Source organism: Rhopilema esculentum, chromosome 21 (assembly GCF_057945365.1).
Source record: "Rhopilema esculentum isolate cy_ngs chromosome 21, ASM5794536v1, whole genome shotgun sequence".
Classification (NCBI taxonomy): Eukaryota; Metazoa; Cnidaria; class Scyphozoa; order Rhizostomeae; family Rhizostomatidae; genus Rhopilema; species Rhopilema esculentum.
The window spans coordinates 7,330,053-7,349,597 of record NC_142835.1 but is presented as its reverse complement, the minus strand read 5'-3'; the positions used below and the strand labels follow the sequence as shown (position 1 = coordinate 7,349,597).

The 19,545-nt window shown below is 37.1% G+C and overlaps 3 protein-coding genes across 4 annotated transcripts in view; 1 reads left to right on the top strand and 2 right to left on the bottom strand.

The window, feature by feature from the left end:
* LOC148957674 (uncharacterized) lies at window positions 1-8,041 on the bottom strand. Its single transcript, XM_089114880.1, has 3 exons — window positions 7,315-8,041; window positions 2,525-3,741; window positions 1-1,997 (listed from the first exon to the last, which is right to left on the bottom strand). Exons 2-3 carry the CDS (start codon window positions 3,550-3,552, stop codon window positions 1,757-1,759), a joined length of 1,269 nt encoding a protein of 422 aa, XP_088971006.1. The 5' UTR covers window positions 3,553-3,741; window positions 7,315-8,041; the 3' UTR covers window positions 1-1,756.
* A 120-nt stretch (window positions 8,042-8,161) lies between these two features.
* LOC148957673 (protein sel-1 homolog 3-like) overlaps window positions 8,162-19,545 on the bottom strand; it is a 32,363-nt gene continuing 20,979 nt past the window's right edge. Inside the window, exons 24-25 of one of the 2 annotated variants that reach the window (XM_089114879.1) lie at window positions 9,689-9,758; window positions 8,162-9,531 (exon numbers count right to left, since the gene is read on the bottom strand). In XM_089114879.1, coding sequence (XP_088971005.1) covers window positions 9,693-9,758 — 66 coding nt within the window. In that variant the 3' untranslated portion in view covers window positions 8,162-9,531; window positions 9,689-9,692. Of the gene's footprint in view, window positions 9,759-19,545 lie in introns of both variants that reach the window. The other variant, XM_089114878.1, reaches the window with a different exon arrangement.
* LOC135684915 (voltage-dependent L-type calcium channel subunit alpha-1S) lies at window positions 10,262-18,926 on the top strand. The gene is made up of 8 exons (XM_065200618.2): window positions 10,262-10,643; window positions 11,037-11,264; window positions 11,983-12,206; window positions 12,559-12,736; window positions 13,078-14,544; window positions 15,073-15,390; window positions 16,636-17,585; window positions 17,949-18,926. Exons 1-8 carry the CDS (start codon window positions 10,262-10,264, stop codon window positions 18,924-18,926), a joined length of 4,725 nt encoding a protein of 1,574 aa, XP_065056690.2.

Genomic DNA, 19,545 nt, shown 5'->3' with positions numbered 1-19,545 from the left:
CGATTCTAAGACTTCTGTTGCCATTTTAATGTAAGTAACAACCACCAAATTACACGGCATTGATGGCAAGGCTCATCAACAGTCAAACAACGAGGCTGCTGTTAGAAAATGAAGTCAAGGATTTATTCTACCACTTTCTTCAAAATAGAAGAAAAGATACTGGGTGAAAAAATATAATACTTCACAAAGATACGAGGCAAAAATTTCTTACTGCTGCTAAATCTGACGCCCAGCAATAATGATCATCACGGTGCTAGGCAATGAAAACACTACGAAGTGAACATTTAAACTCTGTATAAATTCCTAAAGATTTTCTAAGCATTGCGAATGCGAAGCGAAAGATATATATAATATATAATAAGCTGGAACTAGCAAATCTGGTTATAATTATTCGATAAGCCTCGTATCGTCAATTTTAAGGGGTTTTTTGGCTGTATTGAGTTGCCTATGGTCAGGGAAGTTCCTCCTGATAATATGAAATCTAGCAAAACAGATTGCCCACCTTCATTCGCTATGTCCGCCTTTAGAAATATACGTTAACAGGCCAACATTAACGGATCCTATGTCCAGCGGCTGGAAACTCCTTTCGGAGAAAAGCAGACCCATTTTAACCAATCAATAGGCCTTGCCTATCTTTATATGCTTGAATTTTTTCAATGGGTGGGGGGGGGGGCGGTCGAATAGAAGCCCTAGCCACCCTATAAGAACCTTTCGTAGAATATATCGATGAGCTACAATGGCTAAAAGATATTTTGTTATGTATATATCAACCATGAATCTGGCTATAGCGCTTGTCAAGTAATATTGGTACAGTGAATTGGCATCTCATAGACCTCAAGATTTTTATGCGCTGAAAATATGGTCTAGCCGTAATATTTTACAATCTAGCACTACTAAATCTAGAAAAGCATCAAAATTGCAAAAATGTGCTTAATAATGATTCTGATGACCAGCCCACTTCTAAGGGCTACTTTACCTTTGAAAATATTTTATCAATTTTCAATTAAGATAATTCACAAAATTCACAACTATCTAAACCTTATTACTACTATAAGAATCTTCGAGGGATGTCATAAAAACGCTATACATATGACGTCAATTTGCTACAAATGAATACATTTACAAACTAATGCAAATATTACTTCTTAAAACCTGCCAGCCGCATCGGATATGGAAGCTGGATGGATATGGAAGACCGGTTCAATAAAATTACCTTACAGTTCATTCACTGAAATCTGTTGAATGGCAAGAATTAAAAAGTAACGAGAATTTCGGAAATCAGACCCGCTGTGCCAAATGAGCCAAGTCTGTTGCAAAAAGAATTAGATATAGCTATCTCAGTCAACTTGAAGTATATTCAAGTGACATCGCCCATGAACAAGACGTCCTAGGTGCTTTTTCAGATAAAACGTTTCAAATCCAAAAGACTTGTCCAATTCTAAGAATTCATTTTAGCCACTTTATTCTGCCCAGCGATATGATGAGACGAAAACAGCTCGAAATGATAGATTTTTGATAACTTTGGGAAAAGCTCCATTTTTGCCTACTGTAAGTAAGAACAGAAAAACACGTTCGTAGCCAGTGGGGCGGGCGACGCTCTATTGTAAGCAGAAACTGAGGTCAGTGCCTGAATGACTGTGTGTCTCTACACGACCAAGTACACTTTGGTAGGGAGATAACAGCCTTAGGTTGTAGACTACGGGTAGGATACGACATTTAAAAAGTATTAGGTAACGTTGTGCTAGTGCTTAGATATCTACACAGAGGTTGCATCAAATTGATCGATAAACTCAAACGGGAAATTACTTAACCGGACGTCTGAAAGAGAGCTCAGCGAGCTTTCGCTTGCCATAAAGTCTTGAATGTCTGAGCTGTTATCATGCAGAATTTGCATCCCCTTTTGATCCATTATCCAGCTTTCTAGTTCATTGATAATATTATCTACCTTTTTTGGCTGCTGCATCTCAAGTTGCGAATTGGACCTTCGAAATTCTATTCTGTTGAAGAAAAAAGTATGAATTGAGGACGAATTGGCACACCTATGACAGCCTGGCTCAAGAATTCTGCGGCTTCTATCCAGGAATTCTTATCAGTTGTATACAGATAAATGAATGTACAAGGAATGGAACGCAGAAAAAAATTCAGTTTCTCTTAGGATGGGAGCAAAACGGGGTCTGTGTACAAAATTTGGGTATTCAAGATTTGTAAGAGAAAATTACACAGTTAATATCGAAAATAGAAGGCTAAAAACTTTTTTCATTTCTTTTTGTAAGCAAGTTATATTTGCATGATACGAAAATAAGCGTAAAACAGTGACGATTTTGTATCATCAGCAAAGGAATGCAAACTGAACATGGACGAAAGAAAGCCAATAAGGAAAAGAGCAACAGCCAAGGCTAGATAACTGATCCCTGTGATACATCACCAACGCTCGGAAAGGTATAGCTGCAAATTGACTTTCTTAGTTCAATGTGATCATTCAGATTAATGTTTGCTCATACTTCATAAATCAAAGTAAACTAACCTCGATGATAAAGTCTTTGTGAGATCTTGCTCTGAAGTGCTCCTCGAGTCTAGGACACCGCAGGTACATGAAAACATCATCTTCTCAAGGTCATAAACCCTCCTTCGATAACGATCCTCCAACTTCTGATATGCGTTGGCAACCTTCCTCTGCTCTTCTAACTTAACAACCAAACTCTCCTTCTCTTGTATCAAAGTGTTTATCAGATCTTCTTTCTCCATGATTTTTTTATCAAAGCTTAGTGCTATATCTTCTCGCAGATGGAGTTCGATATCCTCTGTTGACGTGCTTTTATCCATCTTTGGCAGATTGCTAGCAATATTCATACTAGTAACATTTACAAAACTAGCAGTAGGTGTAGTGGTTTCAAATACCATCGCCTTGTTTTCCACAAACATATTATCCTTAGTCTCACTTTTCACGTAATCGATAACCCCTTCATCAGATGGTATTTTTTCGTGGTTTATCCTGCCTTCCTCTTCAGATAAACATGAGGATTGGGCTTGTAGCATATCTTCATGCTTTGGTCGCTTTGCATAGATCTGTTTTGATCCTGATGCTCTTGCAATTTCTTCCTCGTGTAACCTTATTAAATCGCGTAGTCCTCCCCTTGCCTTTCGAAATCGAGAGTTTTTATCTGTGAGAGCATTGTCTATGTCATTAGCATCCTTTGTCGAATCATCTGAGAGATTTTGTCTATTTTTAATTCCATTACTTTTGTCAAATAGAAGAGGGGAATCTAAATACAGTTTGCACTCGTCAGGGTCTTCTACCAGCCTACCCATCGATCGTCCATGGAGGAAGTTCATTCGAGGCATGTGCCTTTCTGCTTCATTGTCGATGTTTTGGTTCACAGCGTCTTGTTGGTGACTTCGGATTACATCAGGGATGTCGGGAACCGTTGCAAAAGACTTTGGCCATGACAAGGCTTTTTCTTTTCTCCAATCCTGCCATCTAAAATCGCGATTCTCCCTTCTTTGAACCACGTTTCCTAGCCATTTATCTTTCACTGGAAAATTTGTTTGCATTGTATCTTATTCTAGCGCTCCTAGCATCGCTTGTTTTAGTTGCAAGAACCTTTGATTGGTGATAAGATTCTTCCAAAGATCTACGTTTTGATATTGCATGTAAATATCTGGCTTCCACTTTTCACCAGATCTTAAAAGCTTCATCGTGTATCTTCAAAATATGATTGTCTCTCCTTGCCCCTTATGAACCTAAAATATACAATTTTCTTGTGAAACTGAAATGTTATGAAGTGAAATTTAACAAAATGGATGTCTATGATGATGATTCAAAACAATCTCAATCTGAGGCTGTTTACAAAGTGCAGACATTTCTTAAGCATAGTCAAAATCTACATTCATTCAACACACACTGAACTATTCAATATTAGTTGGTGAAAATAAGCAACAACAGATGGATCTATATGAAGAAAATTTGCTTCTCAAATCGTTTTACAGCTCAGTCTAATATGAAATACAATTTGAATGATAAAATGGGAGATTTTTACTCATAGACAAGATCATCAAATATCATTTTCACATTTTTCATCTTTTGTGCTTTCTAATGTGACAATTAAGGAAGCAGCAAAGCAATATGGAAGGTCCAGTATCCAATTTATTGGCGTTGCTTAATCAAGGATTTTGGAGGGGTAAGGAAATTCAATCAAAAACAAAAAACAGATGCTTTGATAATATGTGTGTATCAAATGCAATTTTGTTACAAAAACTTTAAGAAAGATTAATAAACAGTGTTATTTTATATATATACATTTTTAATTCTCTTTTTCGCTTTTTTGACAAATATACATTTGGGATGAGCACATAGCAGATTTTTTCAAACCTGGTATTGGACCCTAAAACAGATACAATCAATAAATGTAGGCAAATGCATACTAATACTTCCAGACTGGAAATATTCTATGGTACATTACTTTGTGATGGATGCAAATATTACTTACATTTATAGGTAATCTGCAAAAATGAACTAAAGCTTCTTTTGAGCTCCTCATAACAATAGTTTCAGTTTATGAAATTTCAACTAATCTATAAAAATTCTTATAAGACTTGTGTGGCAAATATGGCTGGGGCTGCTGAGAGGTTTCAGAGGCTCTGGAGCAAAACGGAAAGACGAGGTCCCTGCGAGCAGAGCGAGGATAAAATTTTGTGACCACACCCTTTAGATTAGTTAAAAATGCATCTCAAAAAATTTCTTGCAGTTATTTCTTGCAATCATCTAAAACTTTTTATAATTTTTAGGCATATTGTTGCTACACTTGATCCATTCCATTCCTAAAATGGAATTCATTACTTTATGAGGACACCTAGATGTCAAGGCCTTGGGGCAATTTGCCCCTTGTCCCCTTTCTTGGTGACCCTGAATATGGTTAAATATGTCAAATACTGTAAATCCTCAAAGTTTCTCTAATTGGCAGGATTTCCGGCTCAAACATAAATTAAAACAAAACATCCAAACCATCAAAACATCATCAGTAAAACTAAATATGTTTCAACAAAAAATAATTTTAACCAAAAACTAATTTCCTTTTTGGCAAATAAATTGTTCTTAGTGTAGTGTAGTCAGTGGCGTAGCTTGGCCTTCCAGACTAGGCGGGTGGAGGGTCTTGAGTAGTAAAATTTACCAACAAAGATATGGATGGAGAGAAATTTAGGTGCTATTTCACCTACCAATAGACGATTTTACTGACAAACCAGGGAATTTTTTTACCAACTAAAAATTTACCAACAAACTTATGCTGAATTGGGGGGATCCTAAACACACTACACTATTATCGTCATGTGATGAGCACTGTATTCGGAAAACTAAGATGGCTACTAGCTAAGCACGTTCTAAGCTTGAGATATACTTCAGCTACAAAAACGCTATATATAGTAAGTTTTAAGTCTGAAATGTTCAATCCCCTGCATCTTTGAGATTTCAATTGGCTGGCAGCAAATTATAGCTGTTTGCTTGCTTCTTATAGGAAATTATTTGCAATACACTATTTTTTTGTGAGAACCAGTAAATTTAAGTTCAGGTTGAATGTTTATAAGTTTTTTGAAAATCTGAGGCTGGATTTTTCTTAATTTGTTCTTAAATTAATAGGGTGGAAGCAGTGTGATTGCTAGCTTTTTCACTCTAGGGAGGTGTTCAGGCCTCATTTGCCAACAAAGTGAGTGAGACAACCTTCATTTGCCAAAAAGTTTGAACATTCACTGAAAGAAGCATGGCTAAAAACCCTTGTTTTGAGATAAAAAGTTGTTCAAAATTTCATTCTACAGAAGCTCAACCACAGCTTGTTCTTAATTTGTTATTAACTTTTAACAAGTTTTGAGGTTCATGTTCTTAGAAAAAATTTTCTTATCACAAACAGTGTATAACAAAAAAAGAAAGTTGACTATGACCAACCATCATTTTGCAAAATCAAAAGGAAAATAAAAAAAGAAGATGGTTGATCATTTTGTAAAGTTATATACTGTTTTCTTGTACCTGAGTGCATTTCTTAACCTGCCAAACACTACATGGTGTTATGATTATCATCACAAAAATCTCTCAGGTCAGCAATTGGCAAGGCTTGTTAACTTGAATATTAATCAATCATTGCCGTTTTTTATTATCAAGGTTTAAAAAATAAAAATCTTAATAGCTTTTTGACCCAAGCTTCAAAAACTAGTGTCAAGACTATGGAGCTACCTGATACTTTTTTAGTCTTGAAAGCTTGGAAGCAAATATGCACACAAAATTTCTTGTTAACTGACATCACATGCAAAGGTTCCATTCCCATATAGCAGTGCTATTGGAACGAAATTCATGTTTGTAGAGCTGCCAATTGCATTCCTTCTCATTCAGTACACTGTTATAAAGGAGATATACTACAAATTGACAATTATCAGGGGGCAGCCCCCAAGCCCCCCGGTTCAGATAGCCCTGTAGTGTATAGTATGTAGGAAGAATGGTAGTTTTCTTATATTGTAGAGTGTGGAATGCCAGCGGTGAGAGAATCATGTTCAAGTGTCTTTATCGTGAAAAACAGATATCTCATGGACAGCAGGGTTCAGATTCACTTGCCAAAAGCCAAATATTTGTACCTGTATGTTTTAAAGTTAAGGAATTTCTAACCCCTTTGATTGAATAGGATAACCTTCTCTTGTTTCCATAATGGTTCGTGGATTTTTATAATCCAAAGGAAATTCCGTGTTGTTAAAAACGAGATCATGTTTGTAAGTAATATGAATCCCATTTATTTAAAACTTGACAAGCAATGAAAAAAAACTGTATCCCAGACGTTTTTGTTGTTAACTTGAAATGAAAACATTATAAACTTGAAATGTTTTACATACAAATATAGGCTACTTTGGTCTTGAATAAGCCTTGATAAGGACACTACTCATCTTCATATCAAAACATATTTTGTCTCTGACAGTCACAGGTAAATCATATATTTGCAGGTTTAATTTATGCAATGAACAAACGTCCAAGGCGGGCTCAGCAATGAGCCAACAAACAGCAGGAACGAGAGCTGACTGCCATTTTCTTGGACGAATATGTCCACGCACACAAATACCAACAGTATCAATCGACTATACTTGTTACTTTACCAAACAGATACGGGAGTAAATAGCTATATATCAATTGCAGGACAATGCCATCTGTCAAACTTGAAAAATATCTTCCTCATGTCACCCTAGCCTACTTACGTTGCGAGTGGCGGGTTTTAACTGCAGTAGCAGCTGTCAAATAAGTTGGCGTTCCGATAAAAACAGCGAAGATTTGTACCAAATGCTTACCTGAGTTTGGGTATGATTGTACGATTTCACTGCAATAAATGATTCCGTACGCTGTTGTTTTCCTTCCAGAATTCCAAAAACAGGAAATTTAATTTCTTGATCCACAGCGGTAACCTCCTTCCCACCTTGAATGTTACATTCTCCTTCACAATGACTGAATGACAGAAGCGATAATTATTTTTGATAGCAAGGGTACAAAGATATAAGATTCCCGCAAGGCAGAATTTTCCATTTCTGTTTTCCTATCTCCCGCTTTCCCATTTCAGCATACCGCCAAAGAGAATACACTGGCAACAAAAAATTTCGTCAGATAAATTTTCGGCGAATAAACTTCGTCGAAAAAAATTTCGGACAACTTTTCAGAATTTCGTCGTGACAAAATTTCGTCGTGGATTTTTACCAAAATCTACCAAAATCATATATTACCTTAAAAACATATTACCAAAATCTTAAGTGACAAACCTAACACTTTTTGACCCAAAATAGCGCCATTTTTTAAACCAAACCAAAGAGATTATTTGCCATTAGGGGTGGCGTCCTCCTGACCCTTTTTGACCCAAGATAGCGCCATTTTTTAAACCAAACCAAAGAGATTATTTGCCATTAGGGGTGGCGTCCTCCTGACCCTTTTTGACCCAAGATAGCGCCATTTTTTAAACCAAACCAAAGAGATTATTTGCCATTAGGGGTGGCGTCCTCCTGACCCTTTTTGACCCAAGATAGCGCCATTTTTTAAACCAAACCAAAGATATTATTTGCCATTAGGGGTGGCGTCCTCCTAACACTTTTTGACCCAAGATAGCGCCATTTTTTAAACCAAACCAAAGAGATTATTTCCCATTGGGGGTGGCGTCCGCCTCTCGTTACGCCATTGAGTTAGAACTATTTTCATTGAACGATGGTGAAAAGGAAAGTTAATTCAAGAAATGACAATGATGATGATGATGATGCCTACGATAAAGATAATTATGAAGATTATCTAAATGAGAAAATGATGTAAATTACATGGAATAGATCAAAAGGATACATAAATTTGATTCTTGACCTCGTCTTAGTTTTTCAATGCGAATTCCCAAAATCTTAATTGCAAACAATTTCGTCGTGGCAAAATTTCGTCTCATTTCGAATTTAGTCGAAGAAATTTTCGTCAAAATATTTGTCTGAAATTTTGTTACGACAAAATTTTTTGTAGTTAAGGTACATTAATTTGAAAATTAAAAGGAGTGGTCCTTGGGAAGTTCCCTGCGACACTCCGATAAAGAAATATTTTATACCAGAAGACCGATAACAGTAGTTAGAAAAAAAATACGAAACAAAAAATGGGCCAAATATAACTTATGAGTTCATCTCATCAAAAAGAAGCCAAGATAAATGGTATTCAAGACTTTCTTGAACGGCAAATGAAGATCAAGGCTGCGAATGTAGTTTCGTCAATGTTGAATTTGTGCATATGACAATAAAGTTGAAGGAGCGATAGCCAGACTGTTTTCATTAAGCTTGTTTTAGTCCAGATATCGATCAAAAATAATCAAACGCTAGACTATCTAGAAATTTTATGACTTGAAATAGCTGGTTGAACGAATTTCGGAATATAATATGATACCCGAGGTGTCAGAGCATATGTCCAGACACTTGGATGGATAGGCATCGTGGGAAGGCAGTCAGAAGTAGGGGGCCAAAAAATGGCAATTGACTACAAAATGCCACGCCCATACACAAAGCAAGAGAAACACTTATTATAATTAACTGCAGCCAGAATGTAGATTTTTCCTTCAAAGAGTCTCTTAATGTAGCAAAAAGGCAAATTTTCTCTCAAAAGGTGCCCTTTCTCTTACAAAAGGAGATTCTTTCAATTTGAAGAAAAAATGCTCTCCCCCGGCCCCTATGTCTAAGTATTAGAGTGTAACTAGAAATAAGACAATCATTAAGCATTTAAAAACGCCTGTTACTTGGTGATCAATAGATTTGTTACTCCGTGATCAATATTATTTGAAAATATGTATGATTAGGTTTACAGTACAGAAATACTTAAAAACTACGTTAAGATATGCTCTGGCAAAAATAGTATCTAAAATTCTTATATATCAAACATTCATCCAATCCAGTCTTGCTTGCCAATAAGATCGAGGAGTGCTAAACTATGCAAATTCAACAAGGGATTATGAATGATTTATCTCAACTTCAATTTCAAAGGGTATGGGGCAGAGTGACTTGGCTTTAAATAAACTCACAAGTTAATTAGTTTGTGGAAACAAAAAAGTACCGTCTATTACTGAGTACTGTCGGCGAGCAGCTGGTATTGCTGCTAGAATATTTACTTCATTTCCGATCTCTGCTTTAGCTGTTCTTTCACAAAATGTCGATTGGCATCTTTCCAATTAAATTTCGTCATCGGTAAAGAGGGCCACAAGAAAACAGGCAGTTACAGCAACACCAAGGAATATCTGCGAAGAAAAACCTCGATATAAGTAAATATTTAATATCAAACTTAAGAGGGGAATCGCTTAAAAGGTATCTCTTTCTTCGTATAAGCGTTCCCAAATGCCATTGAATGTGCATCCCGATCCTGCAGCACTGTTTATGGGACCAACAAGTGATCAGCAGTATTTACATAAGTGACATAAGGTTGGTGAACTTCCAGCAGGCCTTTCACTGATTTTTGCGTCTAATTTCTGAAAATCCATTAATGGTTATGAATGGTGCAAACAGGCTTTCTTTTCTTTTGTTTTCCAGTTAGTTAAATTATTACGAAATCAGATCTATAGATCAGGAAACTAAAGATAAGGAGCCTCGTATGATCACTTCTAACCTCTTTTTGAAGAGCTTCGGAACACGTTTAATCAATAGGTAAAATCAACCTGAAAGCATACATGACGTCATATTAATTAAAAGGTGCAGAAGAAGAAGCGATAGTACTGCAGTCTTTCTGGTTTAACATTTGATGATAATGGCGGCTACACAGTCATCCACTATGGAAAAGCAAGTCATGAGACTAGAGAAGCGCACAATCAAAGGCCGAATTGCACGACGAAAAGCACTCAGGCACCGTTCCTTATTCGTATTCAAGCAGAGTAACAGCTTCAGGCATATGTGCATCAAACTTGTGAACCATGCAAGCTTTGAAGCCTTGATTCTAATCTCAATTGTTGTTAGCAGCTGCCTGATTGGAGTTAACAAAACAGCGACAATTATTATCGTGGATATGATTCTGAACTGCATATTCTTGATAGAGTTTATTGCTAAGATCATAGCATACGGTTTTATATTGCACCCTGGAGCATACCTTAGAGATCCACTCAATGTTCTAGATGCAAGTATCGTCTTAACAGGTAAGAGGAAAGGAAAAAATGTGGATCAGTTTATTGAGGGGGGAGGGGGGAGAGACTCAATACGGGATCGTAATTTAATGCAGGTGAAATCATTGATATGGCTAGACCAGTTCTCAACAAATATGATATCAAAAGTTACTGTTCATATCAGAAATTCAATTGATACAAACTTAGAAACCGAACACACTTGTGACAGTCCCTTAGAGAATACTGTACGTTGTGGGAAAAACGAATAAAGAGATATAGAAAATACCAGAGAGCAATGGACAAGCACTGGTCGGATGGGACACTAGATGAACTGCTTTCATTGTGGAATTTAGTAATGTTTTTTAAGATATTTTAGATTCCTTCGTATATTTGATAATGATTTCTAGGAGTCTTTCCGTTTTCTAGGCTTTGCTGCTTCAGTCAAAACAATTCTTGGTGATCAAGAAGACCTAAATCTTTTAATTCTACGGCTACCGCGGATATTTAGACCGCTACGGCTGCTCGTTGTTGCAAAAGAGCTTCGAATTGTGTTGGACGCCATTTTAAAATCTTCACTGGCACTCTTCCACGTTGCTGTCTTCATATTGCTGCTACTCATGCTTTACGCTATCGTTGGCTTGGAGCTTTTTAGCGGTAATAAGCCCTTCTGAGCAGACTTTGGCAAAAAATTCCTATCTAATCTTTTATAAGGCAATGACACCTAAATATACAAACCAATTCAAAGTTTTGTTCCATTGCCTCACAGCTAACAGTATAACATTATCATAACTTACTAGCTCTAGTCTTTCAATTTTCCAAAAAGTGAGAGCTTCACTGCAGAAAACTGCAAAAAATGTCAGAGCATTATCTTGATTTCAACATACTGATAAAGCACGTTATATGTGGTGGCGATTAAACACAGTCAAAATTGCGACGTGTTTATGTAGCAATATTATATACTTGACTGCCAATATTGCATATTGCATATTGTTATGAATTTGACATACTGTTAAAACAAATTCTCATAAGTTAGACTGACTGACATCAGCTCACGTGACACGGCGTTTAATGTCACTTTCACAGACATGACATAATACGAGAAAATGCCTTTACATGGTTGTTTTTGCTCCTCCCATCAATAAGATAATTTATTGGAAATAAAGCCTCTGATCCTATCAATGAATACCAACATGACATATACAGGTCATTCATTAAAGATCTATATCACAACTTGCATCCTTAAATTTCTGTTTATTTCTGTATACTATCATATCTGTCCTCAGCCGATACGGTGGTATCCACGTTAATCATTTTATACAGATTCCTTGTATTCAATTTAACTATAACTCATACAGACTGCAAATTTTCAAAGGAAAGCTCCACCATGTTTGTCAGGACCTGGAACCAGCAACTTTGACAGACCCAACTAGAGCTTGCAGATCCAAAGCGGACACACAATGTGGAAGCACAGCGATCTGTGTTGGAAACTGGACTGGGCCTAATTTCGGGATGACGTCATTCGACAACATTGGCTATTCACTACTGACAGTATTCCAAATAATAACGTTGGAAGATTGGATTATTGCTTATTATCACGTATGTATGCTAGAAATAAATATTTCAATGATCGGTTGCCCAGCAAGGTAAAATATAGAAAACTGTGACATATTTTTTAAAATACCAGTTTGTCTCTAAATATCAATTTCTTTTTAATGCCATTTGATTTACCATTGGATCCTTTCAAAAAAACCATCAGTTATTACGCAAATTTACCTATTCACACAAAAGGCTACTTTACTTCATTGTCTGATAAGAGCTAACAAGATGAATGCACCTGTTCTATGCACCTTAACAGATGGTTGAATCCACTTTAACTTTGAACATTTTGAGAGAAAGGTAAGACCTAGTTCAACCTATTAAAAATTAATTCTCTTCTCCTTATCAATAGCTTAGCGATGCGATGGGATCACAATGGCATTGCATCTTCTTTGTCTCGCTAATCTTACTTGGTGCTTACTTCAGCCTTGACTTGATGCTAGGTGTGCTGACAAACCAGTACATAAGAACGAAAGATATTGTCACCCTCAAGCAGAAATCAACCCAAGCAAGCTTAAAAAAACTACACAGTAAGTTCTCTTTCTGAGTTGATCACGATGGAATGATGATACGATGATATGATTATGTGATTATATGATGACATGATTATACGATGATTCGCTGAAACAAAGAGATGATTGTACGATGATATGATGATATGAATGTATAATGATTCGATGATATGATTATACGATGGTGTGATTATACAATGATATGATGACATGATGTTTTAAAGAGTAGGATGATTGATGCTGATGATGATCGTAACCGATCAAAATTTATCACTCTTTGCAATAGCTCGACCATAATCTGACATTACTGACATCTCGAGCAAGGTGCACCAGATTAGCTTCGCCATCTTCTTTTTTAGGTGCAATATTTGAAGTAAAGAAATGGTTTATTAGGAAGCGGGCAGGTGGAACAAGATTAAACGCTGAAAAAAATGCAGAAAATAACGATAACGATTGCCCATTGAATGAAGATGTAAAAAGCATCGGTCTTGACGTTGACATTGAATTGCCAAGCAGTCACCGACGTAAATGCAACTTTGAAATTGTACCGTGTCCAAAAGCTCCACATGCACTCAAGACAGTAATCGATTCGAAACACTTTTTCTATTCGGTGATGGCGGTTATTGCGCTAAACAGCACTTGCCTTGCTGTTTCAGGGACGAAGATACCAGCGAACGTGCAAAACAAATTGGATATTGTGAACATAGTCTGTAACGCTATATTTTGCCTGGAGCACTTACTACGGTACTGGATGTATGGATTCAACCACTATCTAGAGGTCAAAGTTCGTCTTCTTGATTTATTTGTCGTGCTCTGGTCCATAGCTGATATCATATATAAGCATGCCAACGGACATACAAACTCTGGAATCAGTGTCCTCCGGGCACTGTGTCTTCTACGGCTGTTTCGGGGCACTGCACTCGGAGACTCGATGCTTAAGATGCAAAATTCCTTTATTCGAAGTTCACGGTCAATTTTCAGCCTGCTAATTGTTTTGCTTCTAACGCTGTTTATTTACGCTATGCTTGGGAACCATTTGTTCAAGAATTATTTGTCGCATTCGGACGATCGAATTGGGTCTTTCGCCGATGCAAAGGAATCAATGCTGCTTGTATTTGTACTGTTAACTGGCGAGGGCTGGCCTGGGGTGATGGGAGAGCTGGTCGACAAATTCTGGAAACGTAATAAAGCGAGGGTCATCATTCCTGTTTTATACTTCCTATCATTCATAGTTCTTGGAAATTTCATTCTTCTGAATATCTTTCTTGGAATTATGATAGAAAACCTGACTAATGAAACTCAAGAAGACTTAAATGCGATAAATGAAGATGGTGGTGGAAAAAATACAGAGCAAACTGAGACCGAGTCACAAAGGACGTCATACAACGAGTTCCAAGACATTTTGAATGGCTCAAGTTGTGGGTCATGCAGTGGAACTAAACCAGCCCCTGCAATAGGGACAACATGTACCGAAAAATGTGACAGAAAAACTGAGCCAATAAATAAAGAAGAAAGAGGCATAGATCCTGAAAGAAAAAATAAACACAAGGAAAAGAACCAATGTACGATTTCTTCCATTAGAGCTCACTCTGACACAGTCATTCCAAAGAAAGTAGATGGCATCCCAAAACACTGGTCGATGTTTATCTTTTCGCCTAATAATAAGATTCGGATAGCTTGCTATAAAACAGCAACACATGCTGTGTTTCTAAACTTGTGCCTAGGATCAATCATAATCAGTACAATTTTATTGGCTTTCGAAGACCCACTGAACAGAGATAAGCAGTTAACAAGAGGCTTGCGTTATTGCGACTACCTTTTCACAGGTAAGTTAAAAGAAATGATCAATTTGCCCAAAATGCAATGGCATGTAGGGAATTTTGGGCTTATGCATCCCCACTTTCGCTGAGATGAGGATTAGGGTAGTTAAGAAGTTTTAAAGCGACAGTCACCGTCTTTATACCAAAAGTTTTGAACGCAGCAACCCTAGATTAAAAAAGTTCACTTGGTTTCATAAATTTCCCCATTGGGTTACCCCCACGGTAAATGCACCTCCTTTCACCGTTTGGCCTATAGAGCTTATTCCGTTCGGTAAATGATATGGATTCTCTTTTAGCACGCTAAAAAGAAAACAGTACTTTTTACAAGATAGAGATTTAAAATTTCAGCTGATTCTGATAAATTATGGCAAAACAAACATCTGCGAAAAAGTCTTTTTTTTAATCAAAGAGGCAATTCGATTACTGGTCTCTAAAGAATGGGGTCGTTAAATGAAAGCTAAGCTTAATTTGTGGTGAAGATTTAACTGTTCAATGTCTACAGAAGACAGTTGATAACTAATAAATATATTTCAGGAATCTTTATGGCAGAGATCCTTGTTAAGATCATTGCATTTGGATTGGTAATTGGGCATCCAGCATGCTACTTGCGAGATAAGCTCAATGTTATAGACATCATTGTCACACTGATATCCCTAGCAAGTCTGTGTATCGAAGAGGCTGGAGTCAACTTGCCACTGCAACTCAAAGTCCTGCGAGTACTACGTGTGTTGCGCGCAATGAAAATATCACAAGAACTACGATACGTCGTCGACTGTCTCGTGGCGTCCTTTGCAAAGATCTTCAACTATTTCCTGCTATATGTATCTTTGCTGTTCATATACTCTGTGATCGGTAAGTTTGAAACTCCTGTGAAAACTGCATATCGTAAACATTGATTCGCTGTAACCTAGTTCTGATAAATCTATTCCTACAAATATCTGAGGAAGAATTTACTCCTGCATTGTCAAGTGATGACGTCATAAAAATCTGCTATTAGAATCTTTGAAACTTTTTCCTAAAACCTGAAAGAGCATCAAGAAATACCCCCAAATCTGCAAAATCAGTTAAAGGTATTAAAAATTGGCCCAAATATGACCAGATAAGCACAAGCGCTGGCCCCATCAAACCTCTATAATTTGGCCGCAGTTCATAACTTTATCCGTTAGCAAACTTCAAATTTTCTATTGGCCATAGCTCACCCGATTTTTGACAAATTTAACTGATATTGCATATATGGGATTATTCTATGGCGTTCTTTCATGTTATGTGGTCAAATTCGAAAATTCTAAAAATAGTTTTTTTGTGACGTCACACTTTAGAACTCTATAGCGTATGAGATCTCTAACGAAAAGAAAACGATTTTCTAGAATTTTTAGAAAAAAGCAATAGGATTTCCATCTAAGATGTACGAGATTTCCATGAAATTTCGTTTGCTCCTCACGAGTATCAAAGTCATTAAATCCAACACAAATTTAAATATACTGATTTATGAATAAAAAAAATCAACCCCTAAAGATAGTTTTTGGTACGAATAAACATATTTGAAAAATTGCACAGTTGAAACACTTCAAAGGCTTATTTCCATGAGGAAAATTCTGCAGCAGAATAGCTTGTAAATATATGAACACATGTGCGATTTTGATTTCGATTTCGCAGAAAACACGCATGAAAGAGGGAAAGAGCTCTACTTTTAGCAGCAAAATACTTCGCAGCAAGTAATAACCAATTAGAGCACGGTAAATTTGTTTGGTTTTAAACAACGGTCATGCTTGTGAGTTCGAAATTGGGCGCCTAAACGTTTAGGCTGGCCGAAATCAAAATATAAGTTTGTGGCGAAATTTGCATCTTGGGACATTCTTGAGGGACAAGTGGCTACAATGTACCTAAACCTATTTTTTGGGAATGTTTTCTGCTATTTGCGCTGTTCCTTTAGGCATTGTAACGTCCTTCTAGGAAACATTAGGCAGAAGCTCTTGAAGGTACTTTATCATTCAAACCCGTTTCTTTGACATACTGTATTAACACGAGTCATGAATCATTTAATGCCTCGTTTCTTCATCAGCTCATCCTATGAACAGGAATTTTCTGATTCTATAGGCGTCAAGTTATATTCGGGAAAGTTAAAAAATTGTCAAGAAAATGAAAACATGATGACTGCAAACATGACATCATCAACAACAACAACCGGGAACACTACAATGTTGTCTAATACAACAGTGATGACGACAACAATGACGTGCAAGGACGCTGATTTTAATTTCAACCATGTTTTGAACGCAATGGTGACTTTGTTCTCAATAAGTACGCTGGATAACTGGACCACGGATATGCAGACCATCACGCAGCACTATACCGGCGTCACATCAGCAGCAACGTATGTTTTCGTTATCTCCTTCCTGCTCGTGATGACGTTCATAATGCTTAACGTATTCGTTGGGTTTGTGGCCGTGGCGTTTCAAATCGAAAGAGGCAAGCAAGAAGGCTTCTGTATCCTGACTAAACAAGCTCAAGACTGCATTCGCTTGGCTTTGAATGTGAAGATAGTACCAACAGGGAAACATGGTAATGGGCTGCAGAGGCGGCTTCGCAGTTACCTCGAGTCGGCCCCGTTCGAATACGTCATCCTAATTTGTGTCACACTGAACTGCATAATTATGATGACGAAACATCATGGTCAGTCACAATTTTTCGCCACAATGCAAGAGGTTTCCAACTTGTTTTTCACCTCGTTATTCACTGTTGAATCCTTGTTAAAGCTATTTGCTATGACGCCTAAACCCTTCTTTAAAGACCCTTGGACGACCCTGGATCTTCTCCTCGTCATTGGCAGTTGGATCGATATCACTTTGTTGTTCTTTGAAATAAACATCTATATAAACCTGACAGTGTTTCGTCTGTTTCGAGCCATACGCATCTTTCGAGTCATATGCAAGACTGGTAATCTCAGGCAGATCTTAGCGACATTTCTCGATTCAATCAAGTCAGTGCCTAGTATCGTCTTTCTAGTCGTCTTGGTTTTATACATCTACGCGGTTATGGGGATGCAGGTGAGCACAATTCAAGTATCTTTTTAAACTGACTTCCATTAATATATGTAGTACTTCGTTGCATAAGACCTTGTGCCGAACCTTTGGAAACTTTTTTCAGTTTCATAGTTAAAGTTCTTAAAGGCTAAATTCATTTTATCATCATCATCAACATTATCATTGCCATTATCAACTGCTGCTGGCCGACGGCCGCCGCATGCTCAAGACTGCTCGATATTGTTACGATATTGTATTGAAATTGTTACACACAAGATAAAAGACAAGTTAATGTCTACCTTATTAGAAACCCAATTAGCTTGCACGTAGATTTTAGATATGCATTGAACTAAATTGGAAAAACATTGAAATCAAACTCGTTCCTAGCTCTTTGGAAGAATTCGGCTTGAGGATGGCAACCCATTGAATCGACAAGTGCATTTTCAAGACTTCATGACAGCTCTGATTGTACTGTTACGGACGACTACATTGGACAACTGGCGGGAACTGATGACAGCATGTTCTGACATGCATTCATTGAATTGCATTGATGCGCCTACAAAGAACTGCGGTACGCTGCTCAGCTACCCATTTTACATATCGTTTATATTTCTGAGTGCTTTTATGATTACAAATCTATTCCTGGCAGTCATCATGGACAACTTCATGTACTTGACACTGGATTCGTCTGTAGTTTACTGTCAGCATATCCACCACTTCATGGGCCTATGGCGTGAATTTGATTCTGATGAATCAGGAAAGATCCATTCCAGCTACATCATTACACTGATGCGGCGCCTACCACCTCCTCTTGGGTTCGGACAACACTGCCCTAGACGTACTATATTTGCAAAACTTGTTACTCTCAATATACCAACAGACGATAAAGGCTTTGTTTCGTACAATGAGCTACTAATACCACTGCTTCTTTATCGTCTTGGGTTGCAAGGGAAAAACAAACTTGTTCGTGACGATATATTGGCTTTACACACAAATGTAGACGCACAGCTACTAGACAAAGTTCTTCCAATCAATACAGAAAACTCAGAGCCGTCAAAATTTCGCGTGTTCTGCGCGGCAAACGCCGTTAAATATCACTTCCGCGTGTTTGTCGAGCTGTTAAGAAAAATACGCATAGAAGACAAGGAGCACCCTCTTTTGCAGAGGTGGTTTACGTGTGTCAGGAAGAGTACTGTAGCAGATGATACTATGAAAAATGAAGATGGCAAGGCTGTTAAACATAACGATGCTAGCAGTTACCACAAAAGAGCCAGCAATTCGGAAAAATCAAAAGCAGAGAAAGAGAAGCGTGGTCAATACGAAAAAGGTATTGAAAAAGACAATGTAGGAGGAGCCTACAAGTAGCAAGTTTGTTGAAGGTCCTTTGGTTAACAAGGAAAAGTTTTGAACCGAAAGATCTGTTATAACAGTGATTAAAATCAATAAAACCAGTTTTTATACTTTAAGTTTAGCTTTTTGTAAATGACGTTTGAAATGGAAACTTTTTATTGTTAGATGAAGCGTTGAATTAAAATTTTAGCGATGGATTGTATGTGAAAGAATTGCCCCAGTGGTTCTTTTTCATTGCCTTGGATATATATTTTCAAAAGAGCACTAGAAGCCATATCTGCTTTAATTCACGACAACAGCTTTAAATAGTATTTGTATTTTATGCCTGCACTAGATTTCATGTACAACGTTTCATTCAAAAATCGATAAAAGTAAGAGAAACACTTGAAACTTGGTAAATTTTAAGTCATCAAATTTTCCACCAGAGAAATGTATAGCTGCAGGTTTTGTTTCATAATTCACCAAGGCGTTTCTGTCTAGTTTACGGCTTAATTGTGCACTAGTTTTATTTTAGCTTTTTATGAATACAAACTTTAAATAAAAAAATTTACTACTAGCTGCTTATCATTGTCATTACATAGCCAATGTTTGAGTGAGGCAAAGTGCCCTAATTATATTGTTTATTTTGATTTGA